The sequence below is a fragment of the Globicephala melas genome, chromosome 16 (genome assembly GCF_963455315.2).
Source record: "Globicephala melas chromosome 16, mGloMel1.2, whole genome shotgun sequence".
NCBI lineage: Eukaryota > Metazoa > Chordata > Mammalia > Artiodactyla > Delphinidae > Globicephala > Globicephala melas.
The window spans coordinates 25,579,897-25,597,832 of record NC_083329.1 but is presented as its reverse complement, the minus strand read 5'-3'; the positions used below and the strand labels follow the sequence as shown (position 1 = coordinate 25,597,832).

Sequence of the window (17,936 nt, the reverse complement as noted above, 5' to 3'; positions counted from 1 at the left end):
AACAATAATGGCTCATAGAATAACGTTGATATTGAGTGCTCAGAGAAGTTAAGTCATTTACCCAAGTTACACTGTAATAAGCATAGTGTGAGAACTGGGCTTTGAACCCAGATCTGACTGAATCTTTACCGTTTGTATCTTGAGCTGCCTGGAGATCCTTGAAAGTCCTCTGGGTGACTTCCTCATACAGGGAAGGGTGGAAGAGCACCAAGCAACATTTGCACACCTCTGTTCTTTGCTTTGACTGAGAGGAGGCATAGGTTACAGGAGCTCTTGCATTGGCTCGAGGCTGCTGTCAAAGGGAATGGGTGGTGGGTAGGCTAATAAACCCTTTGGGTTTAAGGAGACATGAGTGAGCATCTTAACCAGCTCTAGGGCCATTGAATAACTTGTCCAGAGTGCCATTCCTCTGTAATGGCAGAGCTAGGGCCAAACACAAGGCTTCTGGATTTTCCTTTCATACCAGAAGGTCTCTTTCTCTGGAGGAGCTCATGACACTCACATCTCGCTACCTTCTTAATCCTTCATGTCTTCCTTGCTAAAGGTCCATGAACCCACATCTTGTCTTCTTAACCTGCCTACCTGCTTTCCTTCCTTCTGCAGCAGAAAATGACAGTTCCCATAACCAAGATCATCTCAGGCAACTTGGGGACTCTACTTGCGGGGAGGAAAGCAAGGGATGAGATACACTGGGTAAAAAGTATTTGAGGGGCTTCCCTGGTGGCGCAGTGGTTGAGAGTCCGCCTGCCGATGCAGGGGGCACGCGTTCGTGCCCCGGTCCGGGAAGATCCCACATGCTGCGGAGTGGCTGGGCCCGTGAGCCGTGGCCGCTGAGCCTGCGCGTCCGGAGCCTGTGCTCCGCAACGGGAGAGGCCACAGCAGTGAGAGGCCCGCGTACAGAAAAAAAAAAAAAAAGTATTTGAGGAACTGAGTTAAGTGATGCTGCCACAGTCTGCTGTCCCTGGGAAAGTGGAGGCAGAGCAGGGAAAAAGAGTGGGGTTCTGTTTACACTGGGCTTCCTGCCTCGGGGGATGGGAGAGCCAAGAGAAAAGCTGACACCAGTAGGTCATGAGGATGCCACTTGTTTAGATTTCAGACACGTTTCATTTCATGCCTCACAGAGGACCAGTTGGCTGCCCTGTGTTCCGAGCCTGGACCTCATCTGGTGAATTTTCTTGAGGCAGAAGTGTCCCTGGATTCTTTCATGTGTCAGAGTGTAGGCAGCGCGGCCTCTTTTAGAAACTATGTGGACAGTTTGAACTGTGCTCTTGTGAGCCAGGCCAGAAGAATGGCATTTCAGGGCCTGGTAAACTTGGGAGAAACTTTTTGATGTCCCTAGGAAAGCAGTGTTTTGCTCTGAAGTCAAGAGGGAGAGGGTGGGTTCTAGCAAAAGCAACGAACACAGATCTGCTTTCTCCACGTGCATCAGGCCTCAGAGGAGATGTCCCACTGGACAGCCACCTGCTAGGTGTGCCATTTTACTTATGGCAGACACAGGAAGGCAAAGATAGGAAGAACTCTGTTTGCAATACTATTGTGAAACCCTCATTGTCAGAGTCGACAAATGCCTTTCCCATGTTTCCTTCTTCCTAAACCCCTTTATACCAGGGTGTAAGACTCTTAAAGACCAGGAAACACCTGAGGATGTGGTGGAAATACACACTGAGCCAGGGATCTGGGTTGTAGCCATGCCCTTCCTTTTGTCCTCGTGGCTTCAGGTGCCCAGCCTCTAGCCCTGTGGACAGTCGCTGGAGTGCTTTGTTTGTACCCTTGGCCAAACAGACAGCGTAGTATAAAGCAAGACCCAGAGAACAGGAATCGACCCTGTGACTTGAGTTTCCACTGGCAGACGTCCGCCCGGATGTACACTCTGGGCAGGGTCAGCCTGAGTAGCAGCACATATAATACTGTGGTTTTAGTTTCTTTGCTGAGCAGGGTTTTTTCCCTTCCTAGCTCTGTGCCTCTTGAGGTTAGGGACAATTTCTTATTCATCGTTGTATCCCTTGTACCCAACCCGGTGCTTGGCACAAAGACTGTGTCCAGTCACTGCATGTGTTACTTCTTTAGAACAAAGAAATGTTGAAAGCCAGATCTTCTAGGTCTCATCATATGCACTGTGACCCAGAGGACATTTGAGGCTGAAGTTTAGGTCAGCCGGTGGGGTATTTCATATCTTAACTACGAAATATAAAAAAACCTTTCCACCTCCATCCCCATCCACCAGTGCTGTGAATAGAATTTGGCAAAATGCTAGATGGTTACTCAGCGGTGCCCTTTCTGTAGCTGTCCCTGACAAGGGACAGTGTGAATCCTAGATCCAGTCAAGATTATTAAGAGATCATTTGGTAAGCAAAAAAAGATCTAGCAAATTAAAATTGGATTAGGTCACCTGAGCAAGTCACCCCTTTTCTTAAGATTGAAAGAATTTTAGTAGCAAGATTTTTAGCCTTCTTTTGAATCACACTGTAATTAACCTTGGAGATATGTGTTTTGAAGGGAAGATGGACTGACTGACCAGATGCCAATCCTAGAATACGTGCTGCCTTCATTATTCTGGGAACTTTCACAGAGAAACCGGATTTATTTAAAATATACAGCCTATTACAGGAGAATCACCACCTTCTTACTGGCTGAGTTTAGGACCAGAACGTGGAGTGTTTCTGCTTAGATATAAAGAAAGCAAGGAGGAGAACTCTGCTCTTTACCAGTCGGCTTTGTGTACTGAATCCTCTTCCCCCTTTAATAAACCATATTATTTTTCTTAAATCTGCTGTTGTTGTGTGGTTCTTTCTTTCTTTCTCTCTCTCTCCCTCCCTCCCTTCCTTTCTCTCTCTGTTTCTTTCTCTCTCTCTTCTTTCAATAAACATTTGTACAAACCGTTTTGGTGGAAGGTGGGCAGGTGATCAGTAAGAGGAGGATGAAAAGAAAAGTAGTGTTTAAAAGCTATAATTTAATATGCTACAGTGTTTTTTTATTTCTTTTAGGATAAGGAAACCTGCGTGGGTACCAACAATCAAAGCTACATCTGTGACACAGGACACTGCTGTGGACAGTCTCAGTGCTGCAACTACTACTATGAACTCTGGTGTAAGTCCTTGCCTGGGGATGTCTTGGCATCCCAGGGTCTCGGTTACTGCCTCTGCTCATTGGGAAACCATAGGCCGGTCAGCCCTTTTCTTATTCTCTTGGTGGCAGTGTTGGTGAGCAGAATCTGCTTCCAGGTTCTAGAAGTGATCTCTCTGCAGAGGAGGAGAGCTCTGGTGCTCTTCGGACACCATGCGCTAACGACCGGATAACATGGTCCTGAGCCTTCTTAAGAAGCCGTGGTTAGCAGGTCTGCTGCAGAATCTCCTGAATGGGGTTCTCTTTGATGCCCTCTCCTGGGTGTGCCGAGCAGTGACAACAACTTACATCCTCTCATGGGCCAGCCCAGGTGCCCAGGCTCGTCATCTTTGCAAAGAGAGGTTTGCAGCAGCCAAGCTGCTGTGAATGCTGGGCTGTTCTCTGTGGATGGCTGTAATGCCATTTTCTTGTAAGAAGCACCAGGGCTTCCAGAATTCCCCAGAGATCATCAAGGAGCTGCCTCTGTTTCTGAGGGTCCCTCTCAAAGGGATAATCTTTTCCTAGGTCCTTGCCGACAGAGCCCTCCTGGAGAGAAGGAGTCTATAGGTTCAGCCCCTTTTCTTCCTTCCCCAGATCACAAACTGAAGTGTCTAGAGGCTTCTCCAGTCTACCTAACCTGTTACTGTCAGCTCAGTGCCATGTGGAGATAATCCTCGTCTTGCCACTGCTTGGTGGCAGCCAGGACTGCTTGCACCTTCCAGAGTTGCACAAGGGTGGTGACATTGCTGTGGTCGTCAGGGAGTGACCCAGGCTTGGAGAGGTCACTAAAGCCCTTTGTACTCTAATCTTCTTGGAACTCAGACGAGACACTGTAGGATGCTGGACAAAGAAGGGGAGAATGGGAGGGTCCTAAGGGCAGAGAGTTGCCAGGTGACCAGCATGCAGTGGTTCTCATAACTGTCTGTTGCTAGAGGAAACGCTAACTGTTTCCCCAGAGAATTCTAAGCCCCCATCACTCCCTCCATTTGGAAACAAACTTTATGCTTGCTGGTCAGCCATGCCCTTACCATCACCACCATCTCTTCCCTTTTTCCCCTTCTCCTTTCTGATCTCCCCATTCCCCCCACATCAGTGATATGGTCAGAAAGCAGCTAGAAGGGCTATTGTTTGAAATGCAAAGGAAATTAGACTATTGGCTGGGAAGCCTCTCCCTCTAAATGCAAATGGATCTTGTAGCCAGTGGGAGTGGGTCCTACAAACAGGACCTCTCCTCACTCTTGTCCTTTCCTTTTGAGGACGGGCTCAGGGGTGGTTAAGGGCAGACTCCTCCCCAAGGAGAGAACAGGGTTCAAGATGTCCCCACCAGTCCTGCAAGCATTATATAAGCAGCAGCAAAGGCAGGCCTGGAGTTGTTGGTGCTATTTTAGAAGGGGTGGGGCTGAGGGACTCACTAGAGAAACACAAAGTGCCAGGCAGGTGGACAGTCTGTGTTTAAATGTTTCAAAATGCAGATAACCGCAGGGCTCAAATTCTCCCTCCCACCCCTTGTTAAAACAAAAGTTGAAGCTGGGCTGCCAAAAAAGCCACAGAGCTGCAGCTTGTTTTTCTGGGGCCCGGCCCAGGCGGCATCAGTTGCGGAAAGAATGGAGTTGCTGATGGCCCCCATCTCAGATTGACAGAGCCTCCTGGGCTGTTGGCAGAGCAGACTCAGTAGCCACCAGAATTGGGTCACCAAAGCCAGGGCTGGGGGTGGGGCGGCTGGGACAGGGAGGCCCAGGTGGCAGGGTGGCAGGCAGTCTGGGAACCAGGCACTTCGTCCCGAGGGCCTGAAGAAAGCCAGGGGAAGAGCTACACAGTGGCTCATCACCTCTCCAGTTGTGGTCAGCCGGGGAAAGGAGAAGGTCAGATGGAGACCAGAGTCTGGACAGGGAGGAAAGACTCACCCCTGTACAAGTTGGCCCATGCTTTCCAAGCTCTGGGGGGACGGAGACTGTAAAAGCCAAACTTCCTCTTGTCTGTGCCCAGAAATGGCTTTTTGGTCAGAAGATGCCCAGTGAGTGTTCCGCCCCTCTCGGAATTCTTTGGTTTTCCTCCTTCTTAGGGGCCTGGCCTCAGCCTGATGTGTAGAGGAGGGAGGTTGAGCATAGGAATGAGCCCTTTCAGTTCTCATCAGAACTGTGCTTTTTGCGCTTTGAACCCTGTTCCCTCTAATTGCCTCTGAACTTTGCCTGAAATGTGAAAGTAATGGGCTTTGCATTATTCTTTTTGTCTCTTTCCTTTGGAAGGAAAAAAATCTCAGCCAGGAAATCCTTGGCAGGGTTTTTGTCAAAGTACCTCTTTAACCATAGTTGCCTACAGGGAAGGCCTCACGGAAAAACAAATGCCATTTCTGCCAACCCTCATACCACTACTTAGCTGAATTTTCCTGTGTACTGAGGACTGTCTCACACACACACATACACACACAGAGCCCACTTTACACAGACACACAAGCACACACAGACCTTAAGCTTCAGCCAGCGCCCTTACTCCCGTGTCTTTTCAGTCTCTTGTAACGTTAAGCCAGGGGTCATTCCTGGGTCTGCATCAGTCCGGAAGTGAGGGTCCTGTTTACCACTGCCGTGGCTGAGGCTATAAGAACCTGGCCATTATTATTATTATCATCCCATGCATTTTCATGGCACTTGTACTTTCATCATTCAATCATCTATTCAGCAAACTCTTATTCCAGTGGTTTCAGACTTTGGCAAGCATCTGCATTTCCTGGAGGGCTTATTAAAGCACGGATTTCTGGGCCCCAGTCCCAGAGTTTTTGATTCAATAGGTCTGAGGTGGACCTGAGAATTTGCAATTCTAACAAGTTCCTACTGGACGCTGTGGCCTCTTCTGTGTTAGAGCGTGTGGGGAGACAGAATCCTTGCCATCAAGAAGGGAGTCTGAGCAGAGAGAGGAGATAAGACAACGTGCCTCACTAGTAATGCAAAGTAGAGAGTGGAGTGTACGTGCAAGGACTGCGATGTATGTGCCAGGAGAGTTTGCTTTAGCTGGACAGGATTCAGGCAGGCTGCATGGAGGAGGTGGCATTTGAGGTAGGCCTTAAAGCGTGGATAGGATTTAAGCACATGGAGAAGGGTAGAATGACTTCCCAGGCCAAAGAATACCAAACACCATAGGTCAAGGCCTCATGGGAAAGAAGAGAGCATGCATCTCATTAACCTTTCCCCTGTGGCCATGGGGCTGGGCTGTGGGGCTCGACCAGGGGAGATGAGGGTGCTGACGTGCATAGAACTCTGCTGTGTGCCTGGTACTCATTAAGGTCTTCACACACGTCAGCTCAGCCCGCCCCAAATACAACCCTGCCAGGTACACATATCCCGTTTCTCAGGACCAGGGGCGTTAAGTAGCCAGTCAGTTGGTCGCAGCTGAGTAGTGAGGTCAGTGTGCCTCACACAAAGCTACCCCCTTCCTGAACTCTTCAGTGCCAGGCTGGAAGGGTGGTGGGCCCAGGTCGTGAAAGGTCTCGAATGTGCACGCTTGAGTACTCTGCATACAGATACTAACTCGGTAATCCTCACAAGGTAGAAACCATTATTCTCTCCATTTTACAGATGAGGGAAGTAAAGACAAAATGATCAAGGCCACAAAGCTAGGAAATGAAACTTGTCCAGTCTTTCCGATGAAGTTGCAAGTCCTCTAAAGTCTTCATTTCCCAAATTCAGTCCTTTTTCCACAGCGGCAGTGTCAGGAGCTCCTGCTAAGAGCTGTCAGGGGCCAGGGAGGTCACCCACCATCCTGTGGGGTAGAAGGAGAGCTAGTTGACAGTATACTTTGGCTTCCTAATGAGGAATTTCCTGCCAGTTGGGGAGTGGTGTTTTCCCAAGTTTATAGTGAGCTCTGGGGCACGTGACTCAGTGATTGTTTTTAAAAACATGTTTTCCACTTTGCTTAGCATGACAAATGCATCCCACCATGAGGTCACAGCTTTCAAAGGTCAGTGGGGAATATAATCTGTGGTAGGTGTGTGTTTGGGGAGGAGGGCATGCTTCTGTCTTTCTCTGTTTGGCTCTTTCAGTAGGTTTTCCTTTTTAAAACTTTCCTCCTTGTTTGTGAAATCTAGTGAAAAGATCAAAAGTTTGTACAACTCCATAGGTACTAGTCTGGACGGTCCCCCTTTTAAAGCTGATGGGACACGGCTTTGACTAGAATAGCTACCAATAGCATCCATTTTGTGAGGGTCAAACCAAGAATGCCTTCTGTCTTCCCACATTAACTCCGTCAAGTTGGACCAGTCCTTAGGGGCCTTTTCTGGACCTGTGCTAATGCCTCATTACCCCACTAGGCCCCTTCTGCTCCCAAGTTAGTTTTCTCCTAGTTTTGATCCACACTATCACTTTGTGATACTATATTAGAAATGCAAAACTCAGTTCGAGATTTTATATCACGTCATATAAGTGGTACGTGGTAGGGAGAGTTTTTCTGCCCATGATACCACATGAACAGATGCAGCTGATGGAATTTCAGTAAACATGTGAGTTTTCTGGTGCTCTTCAATATAACTGGGGTAACTCTGCCAAGGGCACGCCTTCCTCTTGTCTCATTTCTTCCCCCAGCCTCTTTCTACCCTGCCTCATTTTTCCTTAAAAAAAAAAAAAAGATCTATTTTTTCTATTATATTTCTAGTTCAGTAGAACTCAGGCTTTTTCTGGAATAAGGATTCTCTTAAGAATCTGATGAACATTTTAAATCCTTTCCCCCAGAAAAACCTACAAAGATACTGCATCAGTCAGGATAGGCGAGAGGTTATGCTCAGTAATAAACAAGTCCAAACTCCTAGTGGCCCTAAAACAACAGGTTTATTACTCACACTATATGTCCATCACAGGTTGGATGAGAACTTTGTTCCTACTTCTTTATCCCCTGGGGCCAGACTGACCCTGAAGTCACTATCTGGAATGTTACGGCTTGCCGTGGCAGAAGGGAGACTAACAGAGGGTCTCACATCAGCAAGAAATATTCTGGCCTCTAAGTGACACCTGTCACTTCCAATCTCAATTTATTAGTTAGAAGCTGCCCCAAAGTGTCACAATCATAAGGGCACCAGGAAGTTCAAGCTTACCCACATGCCAGGATGGGGGAGAAACAGAAATATTTGGTCAACATAAAAACCAGTGCCTGAGATTTTTCTTATTAAAAGCCTATATTATAGGGCTTCCCTGGTGGTGCAGTGGTTGAGAATCCACCTGCCAATGCAGGGAACACGGGTTCGAGCCCTGGTCTGGGAAGATCCCACATGCTGCAGAGCAGCTAAGCCTGAGTGCCACAGCTACTGAGCCTGCGCTCTAGAGCCCACGAGCCACAACTACTGAGCCCATGTGCCACAGCTACTGAAGCTTGCACGCCTAGAGATTGCCCCACAACAAGAGAAGCCACCGCAATGAGAAGCCTGCGCACCGCAGGGAAGAGTAGCCCCTGCTTGCTGCAACTAAAAAGAAGGCCCACACGCAGCAACAAAGACCCAATGCAGCAATAAATAAATAAATAAATAACTTTATTTTTTTTTAAAGGCCGTCATAATATAGCTGAGAAGTTTTGCCTTATATCATATATATATTGCAGCATTAAGGTTAAAAGTTAATTTACCTTTAGGTAAGAAAATTGAAAAAATGACTTGGGAGGTAAAAAATTGTAGAGTTTGGTGCTGATTATCTCATGGGAGAATGTACTTTGAAAATTATAAAGTAACACCGAAGTATAAAGGATTGTGAGATGATGCTGGGTAGTATAAAAAAGTGGTTAGTCGAGAATCTTTTGACTTGACTCTAAAATACACTTGGAGCCAGGCTCTTCAGCAGAATGCATTGTGCTTATTTGTGCCGCTTCCTTCGGGTGTGACCCCACCCCGGGAGGCTGGGAGCTGAACAGATCGTAGGGGCTGGAGGGGACGTTACAGGACCGCAGCGGGAAGCCAGTTCACTCCCAGAGCTCCTTTCTGGCCTCAAAACCGTTCCCTGAGGGCTCCTCTTACAGTGTCCAGTCTCCAGTTGGCAAGCATTGGAAGGAGAGAAGTGCAAGTTAAGTTAAGCAAATGTCAGCAGCGACTCCGGGAAGGACCACAAGGGAGACTTCTGACTTCAACTTACATTTATGAACTCTGGTTAGGAATGGGGTTTTTCTGTCTGCTGATGGGAAATGGGGAAGAGATTCTCTGCCCATTGTCCTCCACCTGCTGTCCCGTTGCTAGACCTCAGAGGAAGGTTCAGTTGAACACCGACACGTGCTGAAAACGCAAAGGTGTTACACAGTGGTGTTGCCAACCTGCCAGGGCTGGAAGGCTGTACTGCTGTCCTGCCTTACCCCATAGGGGTGGCTCTGTGGGGAGATTCAGCCCGGACACCCCTGGAGGACAAAAGGAAACACACTGGGTGTTGCTAGAGGCCACACCCTAAATGTCAGTGGTATCTTTCAGAATATTGTGTTCTGGTACAAACAGGAAAAAAAATCAGGGGTTTATTCATTTACAAATTTGTTTGCTGGGAGAGGGAAGCCTTTTTTTTTTTTTTTTTAATGAAATTAACTCATTCTGACGAGATGTAGAAATACATAACACATTCTAAACACAAATTTATAATTACAAAGCAGACAATAAAAAATATACATAACGTTTGTAGTGGGAAAAACTTGAAGTTCTTCAGGAACAGAGAACAAATGAAAAATAATATCTATTCTCATTTAATAAAAACTCACCTTAAAATTATTCCTCAGATTTTTTTTTTTTTTTGCGGTACGCGGGCCTCTCACTGTTGTGGCCTCTCCTGTTGCGGAGCACAGGCTCTGGATGCTCAGGCTCAGCGACCATGGCTCACGGGCCCAGGCCCTCCGCCGCATGTGGGATCTTCCCGGACCAGGGCACGAACCTGTGTCCCCTGCATCGGCAGGCGGACTCTCAACCACTGCGCCACCAGGGAAGCCCCAGATTATTTTCTTATTGAGAAAAAATATTCTTTTTTATTTCAAAGAAGTACATGTTCATCTTATCGGCAATAAGCAAAGAACAAGAGCTGGTACCAGAAAATCTTCTGTCCTATTGTCCAGGAATAACCTCATGACTAACTTCCTGATCATCCCTCTGGACATTTATATATACTTTTTTCTTAAGCAAAAATTGGGGTCATATTTTATGCTGTTTCGTAATCTTTTATTTTCATTTAATATTAGAAACATCTTTATATGTCAAATATAGTATTCTGTGAATAATTTTTTAATGATTCATATCATTTCATTGTATGAAGACATTCCCAGAGGAATTTTAAAACCTATTCAGAAATATGTTAATTTTTTTAAAGCCAGCAAAAATAAAATTAGTCACAGATATTTTTAAGTTTTAACTTACTTTGTTTCCAGTTTTATAATTTGAAAGAAGAAAAATAATTGGGAGAAGAAAATTAAAATTTCTTCTCGTAATCCCACGACTTAAAATGTCACTATTTTTTCCTTCCAGTCTTTTTTTCTCTCTCTGTCTCTTTCTATATTTTTTAAAGCAAAATTGCTCATTCATTAAAAAAAAAAATTAGAAGCCTTTTCTGTATACATGTGAAGATTGGAGAGGGGGTCTTATACTGCAGTTTGCCAGGGTTCTCTGAGTATGATCCAAGAGAACACAGTGGGAAATGAGAAGAAACAATCTGCCTGGGGAAGAGGGCAGTAGGCTTCTCCCCTGCTCCTTTACCCCTCTCTGGAGCCAGGAGGAAGAAGGGGAGGCCGCTGATGGTCCCGAGTCTAATGCAGCTGCAGGCCAAAACGAGGTGGGAGTGGATTGTTTGTGATGGTGGGAGATGGAGTTGTACCAGATTATGGCAAGAGCAGAGGAAGTTGTTTACACTCTCCAGGGAAGAAATGGGCCTGAGGAAATTAGAATTTTTCCACCTCTAACTTCAGTGACTCTTGTATGACGGAGGCAACATGGTAGAGAAAAAAATTTTATCAGGTAGCCCCTCCGAGGCCCCCGGCAACCACGCATCTGCTGAGATGTGGGGATTCTGAGGGCCTCTTCGCTCTTGGTGGGGAGCCTGGGAGCTGTCCTTGTGGGCCTGAGCAGGGCTGGAGTGGGGAGGTGGGCACAAGAGAGGCTGAAGCATTTTCTCAGCGATCTCTTAAGATAGGAAGGGCACGTTGTCCTAAAAGGTAAGCATACTTAATGCCCCCCAAACCTAAAATATGGGAGGACCAGCAGTGCAGCACAGATGCCTTGGCATTCTTCCCTTCCCCCAGGAGCCGTGGAGGCGCCCTGGAGTGGGTGACCTCTTTTTTGGTCACCATTCTTACATTTCTGCCCTCTTCCGCCCCACGTGTCTTTCACTCTGGTACAAACATGAAAATTGATCACAGGTTCTAAATGTAACTTCACCAGGCAAGGGCCAACAGTGCCAGCTTCGACCAGGTGCGCAGTGTCCACCGGCCTCCTTGTGCCGAGAGCAGTCCCTCCAGCTGGCATTCATGGTGTGCCCACTCCTCTCTGTCTCGCCTCCCTGCCCCCAGGGTTCTGGCTCGTGTGGACCATCATCATTATCCTGAGTTGCTGCTGCGTGTGCCACCACCGCCGAGCCAAGCACCGCCTTCAGGCCCAACAGCGGCAACATGAAATCAACCTGATCGCCTACCGGGAAGCCCACAATTACTCAGCGCTGCCATTTTATTTCAGTACGTACACGAAACCCCACCCTTGGGGCCCAGGACACATAGACTGTGGGCACAGGGGGTTGGCCTCCTTGACCCGCACAGAGCAGGGTCTCACAAGTGTGGGAACAAGGGGGTGCGCACCTTTAGCGCCAAGGAGCCAGTGCTGTGGATGCAGCCCCTGGCAGCCACTGGGCCGTTCCAGTCCACACCAGCCGGGTTCTGACTACATCTCTGCTCCTTTAGTTTAGGCAGATTTTTTTAGGCAGGTGGTTGTATGGTGTATGATGTGAATGAATTGAGATTTAGAGGTCAGTGGCCTGAAATCCCCCCATTTTGCTTCCTGCCATGTGATATGCCTTAGCAGAGGCTGCTACAAAAGGGGCAGCGGTGGGGGGTAGCATTGGGACTTCCTGAGAACCAAGAAACTCAGTGACCCACTGAAGGGCACACTCACCTGACTTCCCTGGGGTTCCTTTTTTTTTTTTTTTTTTTGCCATGCTGTGGGATCTTAGTTCCCTGATCAGGGATTGAACCTGGGCCCTTGTCAGTGAGAATGCCAAGTCCTAACCACTGGACCGCCAGGGAAGCCCCTCCCTGGGGTTCCTTACACTGATCTCTCAAGTGGTTGGTGGAGGCCCAGAAGTACAGCCTGTCCAAAGCCATTCTGCTGTGTGTTCTACAGACTAAAGTAGTCATAAATTTGGAATTCCACACCTAGAAGAGTTAAGTGCTTAGCACAGTGCCTGGCATATAGTAAGTGCTCAATAAATGCTAGCAATTACTGTTATAATTAGGTCATCTGTGCCTCAAAGCAAAAGATAACTCCCCTGGCATGTTCTTAACAAGCCTTGATGACAGGCCCCTCACCCTTTACTGGTAAGCCACCCGCTTTCGATGCGAATCAGGATGAGGTTTGGTGTGTATTTCCAGACCACCTCCTGCCACACTAGGGTGAGAGGCAACACAGTTTTCCAGCCTCCCAGAAAAAGGCTCTCTTCATGATATACATCTGGAAAGTCTTAACTTAGGGTCCCTGACCCTGAGGCCTATGGGATGCAGATGGAGGACACAGTCTGAGCTAGAAACATGAGACTTGCGTGCATGTGGAAAACAGGTCCCTTCCAGACAGAACTCTCTTGGCCATTCACCACATTTGCTGAACCCTCTGCCTTAACTCCAGACAAGCAGAAGTCCTTGCCTGTGAAGCAGCTTTAGGGGCTCTCAGATTTCCAGAAGCTACAATCTGTCACTCCCAATCTACCCCCCTTTCTCTGCAAAGTTGTTCACAGCCCTGTGCCCCACCTGTACCTGAGAGCTGTAGCTGTCCCTCGGTGGGTATGCTGGGGGTGGGACGAGACATATGCTTAGTGTGAGCCTGCAGTCTGTCCTAGAACAATTGCCAGTGCAGTAATTTCTCCTCCCTACCTCCCCATTTTAGGGTTTTTGCCAAACTATTTACTACCTCCTTATGAGGAAGTGGTGAACCGACCTCCAACTCCTCCCCCACCATACAGTGCCTTCCAGCTCCAGCAGCAGGTGCCTGCACAGTGTGGCCCTACAGGCGGCAGCCCCCCGGGTGCCGACCCCACCAGGGGCTCCCAGGGGGCTCAGAGCAGCCCCTTGTCCGGGCCCAGCAGAAGCAGCACGCGACCCCCGAGCATCGCTGACCCTGAGCCCTCCGACGTGCCAGCAGACCCAGCAGCCACCAAAGCCCCCGGGATGGAGCCCAGTGGCTCTGTGGCCGGCCTGGGGGAGGTGGACCCTGGGGCCTTCCTGGACAAGGATTCCGAATGTAAGGAGGAGCTGCTAAAAGAGTACAGCTCCGAGCAGGGCGGCGCCCTCCCTGACAGCAAAGACAAGACGCCCGGCAGACGTCGCCGCTTCACAGGTGACTCGGGCATCGAGGTGTGTGTGTGCAACCGGGGCCACCATGATGACGACCTCAAAGAGTTCAACGCGCTCATCGACGATGCTCTGGACGGGCCCCTGGACTTCTGCGACAGCTGCCATGTGCGGCCCCCTGGCGACGAGGAGGAAGGGCTCTGCCAGCCCTCTGAGGAGCAGGCCCGGGAGCCCGGGCACCCTCACCTGCCGCGGCTGCCTGCCTGCCTGCTGCTGAACACCATCAACGAGCAGGACTCCCCAAACTCCCAGAGCAGCAGCTCCCCAAGCTAGAGCAGGCCCTGCCTGCGCCCGAGAACTTGGCGACGCAACCAGGGTAGGGGAGAACCATGAGAGAAGCATTAAGTGACTGCGTTCCTTTTTTTTTTCCCCTCTGCTCCTGCGTTTTCCTGCATCTCCAGGTACAGTTTGGGGTGTGGGTGCCTTGCCTCCCATAGATACAGTGTCACGGAGGGCTGAGAAGTTGTCCTGTGACTCATTCCTCATACCCCACCCCGTCCCCCTTTACCTCTTTTCAAGTCACGTGTCACTACCTGCTTGGGTCAGAGAGATGTGCGTTTCAGAAGCCCCCAAGGAGGGGATGAGACTGTGCCCTGAGGTGACTCTTGGTGGTGGAGTGGATTCATGTTCTGGTGTGAGTTGATGAGAACCTTGCTGCGTCTCAGTCTGAGAGAGGTGGCAGGTCTCAGCCCTGGATGAAGCCCCAGTGATCGGGATTGTCGCCCCTCGCTGCCAGTGTCTCCGGAGCCGGAATTGGGCTCCTCCTGTGGGAAGATGAGAGCTGACCGGCGGTTGCGTGGCGGGTTGGTAAAGGGCTTGTGCTCTCAAATTCCAGGTGACGAGATCGAGGTGGCACGATGCATCCTGGAGGGGCCCCTTCCCAGCAGGTCCTGGCTGGCCGCAGACTGGTTCAAGTGTGGAAGATTATACCTGCCTTCTCTTTGGTTTTTTTCTTTAAAAAAAAAAAACAACAACAGAAGTGAGCTGAAAATAAGAACTTGACCAGTGGGCAGGCAAGAATTCTGTTTTGGAAAAGGAAAATTTGCGGCTTTTTCCCAACTTGGCCTTCAAAGAGTCCTGGCTGCAGTTGAGCCAGAAGGAGAAGTTTTGTGTGCAGGCTTGGGTGGGGGCTATCTCTGGAACTTCTGCGGATGAGCAGAAGGCCCTGCGCTGTGGCAGTGGATAGAGGTGCAGCTTTCTGCATCTCTGCCCTTTTGATCTGTGTCCACAGGTGATCAGTACCCTCCCCCAATCCCAAGTACACGTCTGCCGGCCTTCACGTCTCACTGTTCTCTATGAACAAATGAGGAGGCTGTGGGACCTGAGAAAGGGCGGTCCCGCAGCCTGACTCTCACACAGTATTTTCTCTTGATTCTGAATAAGTTGTTTTGTTTATTTGTTTGTTTTTTCAAACTGACCATTTGGAAAAAATGCCTTGGTTATCTGTGGTTTTCGTGCCCTTTCCCTGCTCCACCCCGCCTTGAGTGGGGTAACTAATTTTTGTAGCCTATGTCAAGTGTCTAAGTGGCCCAGGTAGGAGGGCGAAGGCAGCCATCCTGAAGGACCACAGGATCCTTATTATTGTAGTTTGGCTTCAAAAACCAGTTGAGCTTTGATAGGAATAATCTGAATGGAGAAAGCAAACTGCTGAAACTAACATTCCCTGTCCAGCCCTGTTCATATGAAGAGTTTGGTTCTTCCCCCACTCTTGAACGATGACATTCAGACTAGGCATTGATGTTATGGTAAGAAAGGAAGGTATATATATGTATATATATGAATACACACGTATATATGTGTATGTGTGGGTATATATGTATATATATATACACACACACACACACAAAATAGACAAACCCAAGGCTGTGAGGTGAACGAGTGTCTGAGTTTGGAGTCCACAAAACCAAAATCCATGTTGAACAAAGTGCAGTCCGTATACAGTGACTTTTTGGATAACCTGTGTGTGTCTGTCCGTCGTGTGTGAGCCCCCAGCCCTGTTTTCCTGTGAATACACTTTGAACGGCAGCCACTCTGCTCACGTTACCCACACGTTTGGAGCAGGCGCAGCCCTCTCAAGGTAATTTATTTTACGCATTTACTGTTTACTGAGCAAATGTCTGACTGTGCACTTGGGTGTACTCAGCAGCGCTGTCGGCGGCAGTCCCCACGTTTGCCAGAGATACTGTGCTCCAAGTAGAGGTTTTACTCTACCCATCACTGCAATTTGCACATTGCTCCGTGGACACTCAGAGGCCTGTGTTCTGCTCCCTGTAAACGGAAACGTGCTCTGAGCCTGTCTGCCTCCCTCGGCTGCTCCTGGCCCTCGGCCTCAGCCCCCGGGGGTGTCCACAACCAATCGGGACAGAAGGCCAGGGTGGAACCTCAGACAGAAGCTGGACTGGATCTTCAGTGTCAAGCTCGGACTGGCTGTGGCCCAGACGTCAGCCCTGCCCAGAATTGCCAGGAGGGTTTGGCGGCCACCACAGTGCCATAGGGCTTACCTCCCTGTGCTGAGGTCCAGCACGTGGCCGATGTGTGGCGAGAGTGGGCAGAAGTGTGCCACAGCCCTCAGATGCCTTTCCTGCCACCTTTTGGTTTTTGTTTTTTGTTTTTGTCTCAAACAACTCACTGAAGTGTCTCAAAGGAGATCAAGTTTTACCAAAATGAACCCTGCTTGAGTTAACTGGTCGAAGGGATGGATTCTGGCCCTCTCAGGATTCCTTCTCCAGTCAGAGTGGGGAACTGGTCCACGTGTTTACTGCTGGGTTCACTGCAGCATCCAACCCAAAAGGCACGAGAAGAAGAAAACGCAACGGGTGGAGCTGGGCTTGAGTCCAGCGTCACAGTCTGGCCCCTGCTACACGAGGCTGCCCTGCGTGACGAAAGGCGGAAGTAGGGAGCTGAAGGACTCGGGAGGGGGCCGGGGAGATGTGAGGGAGTTTGGTGTTCCAGGTGAACGAGAAGAAAGGGGTTGGTCGAGGGTTTGGTGCTACAGTCGGAAGATTTGCAAATGCTAACACATTCCCGTGTGAGGCACATCACCTTTTGTCAGTTATTGTGAATATGTGTATTTTAAGCAATAAGATTCAGCTGGTCAGACTTTTCTGGGCAGTCTCGGTGACGCATTTCCTGTGCTGTGATTGTTCTGAAGACGGAGTGGCTCTAACCACTGTGAGAAGCCCAAATAAAATCGATCCCCGAAACTCGACTGCTCTTTTTCCTTGCAGCGCTTGATCCTTTTTCCTCCTCCTCAGACTTCAGGGAGTCACACCTCGAGATTCCTCACTGCAAGTGCTCTTCCCTTCTTCCCACAGAGGCTGAGAGAAGTTGAGGACAGGCTCCTGGGCTGAGGGCAAGCTGGGCTGCCCTGGGCTGGCTGCCGCGGGCACTCTCTGTCCTGAGGCATTTCCACCCAAACCCTCTCCCTGCCAAGAGGATATTTCTGAGTACTTTGTAAAGTCCCACAGACAGGTTAAAATCAGAGCCCCCAAAACAGAAACAAGTTTTGTCAGAGACTCCAAAGCTAAGACATGACATTTTAAAGGAAGCAAGCCCTCCTGGAGATCTTTTATTGATAAGATAGAACTGTGGATGGGCACTTGGCCTTGGAACTTAACACACGAAATACTTGTTTTGGAGTCCCCTCTTGGTGCCCAGTACTGTGCTGGATGCTGAGGAGAATGTGGAAGAAATGTGTAAGACAAGGCCCCTGCCCTCTAGAAGTTAAATTATAGTGGAGAGGACAAAACAAACTCATGTGAAATAGCTAACCGGCAGTGTGAGGCAGGTTGAGAGGAAGTGAGCAGTACTGTTTCAGAGAAGCTTGAGGAGTCGGGGGTGGCAGTGTAGGGCTTGCATTCTAGGCAGGCGCCTCAGAACTGATTTTTAGGTGATGTGGGAGCCAACGGTGTGCCAACATCTGCCATCGTGGGCCCGTGAGCCTTTCCTAAGACTCATTGTCATTTTAGCCTCTGCTTAAGACTGTTCTTTTAGCACTTTGAGTCAGGTGTTAGGTCCCCGCTCCAAGGCTGTGGGAAGGAACAGCCTTGTGCCTCTACCCAGGAAGCGGAACCCCCACCCAGCAAGACTTCTCTTTGGGCCGCGTGCAGGTGGGCAAAGCAGAATGATGAGCATCCTCAGAACCCTCCCGTGAGGAGTTCTTGCCTCCCCAGGTGGAGTGCTCACTGATGGGCCAGGGGACGCTGGCAGAAAGCATTGTCTTCTCTAGCCCTCGACTTTGCCCAGCAGTCAGCCCTGTGGTGTCTGAGAGTCCAGTGTAAGCCAGGCGTGCACCC

At 49.2% G+C, this 17,936-nt stretch overlaps 1 protein-coding gene across 4 annotated transcripts in view; it reads left to right on the top strand.

Annotated features, from left to right (window-relative positions):
• WBP1L (WW domain binding protein 1 like) overlaps positions 1–16,867 on the top strand; it is a 59,037-nt gene extending 42,170 nt beyond the window's left edge. For all 4 annotated transcript variants that reach the window (XM_030865484.2, XM_030865488.2, XM_060286818.1 and 1 more), the window contains 3 exons: positions 2,985–3,087; positions 11,599–11,760; positions 13,178–16,867. In XM_030865484.2, coding sequence (XP_030721344.1) covers positions 2,985–3,087; positions 11,599–11,760; positions 13,178–13,914 — 1,002 coding nt within the window. In that variant the 3' untranslated portion in view covers positions 13,915–16,867. The remainder of the gene's footprint in view (positions 1–2,984; positions 3,088–11,598; positions 11,761–13,177) is intronic.
• Positions 16,868–17,936: the final 1,069 nt, after the last annotated feature.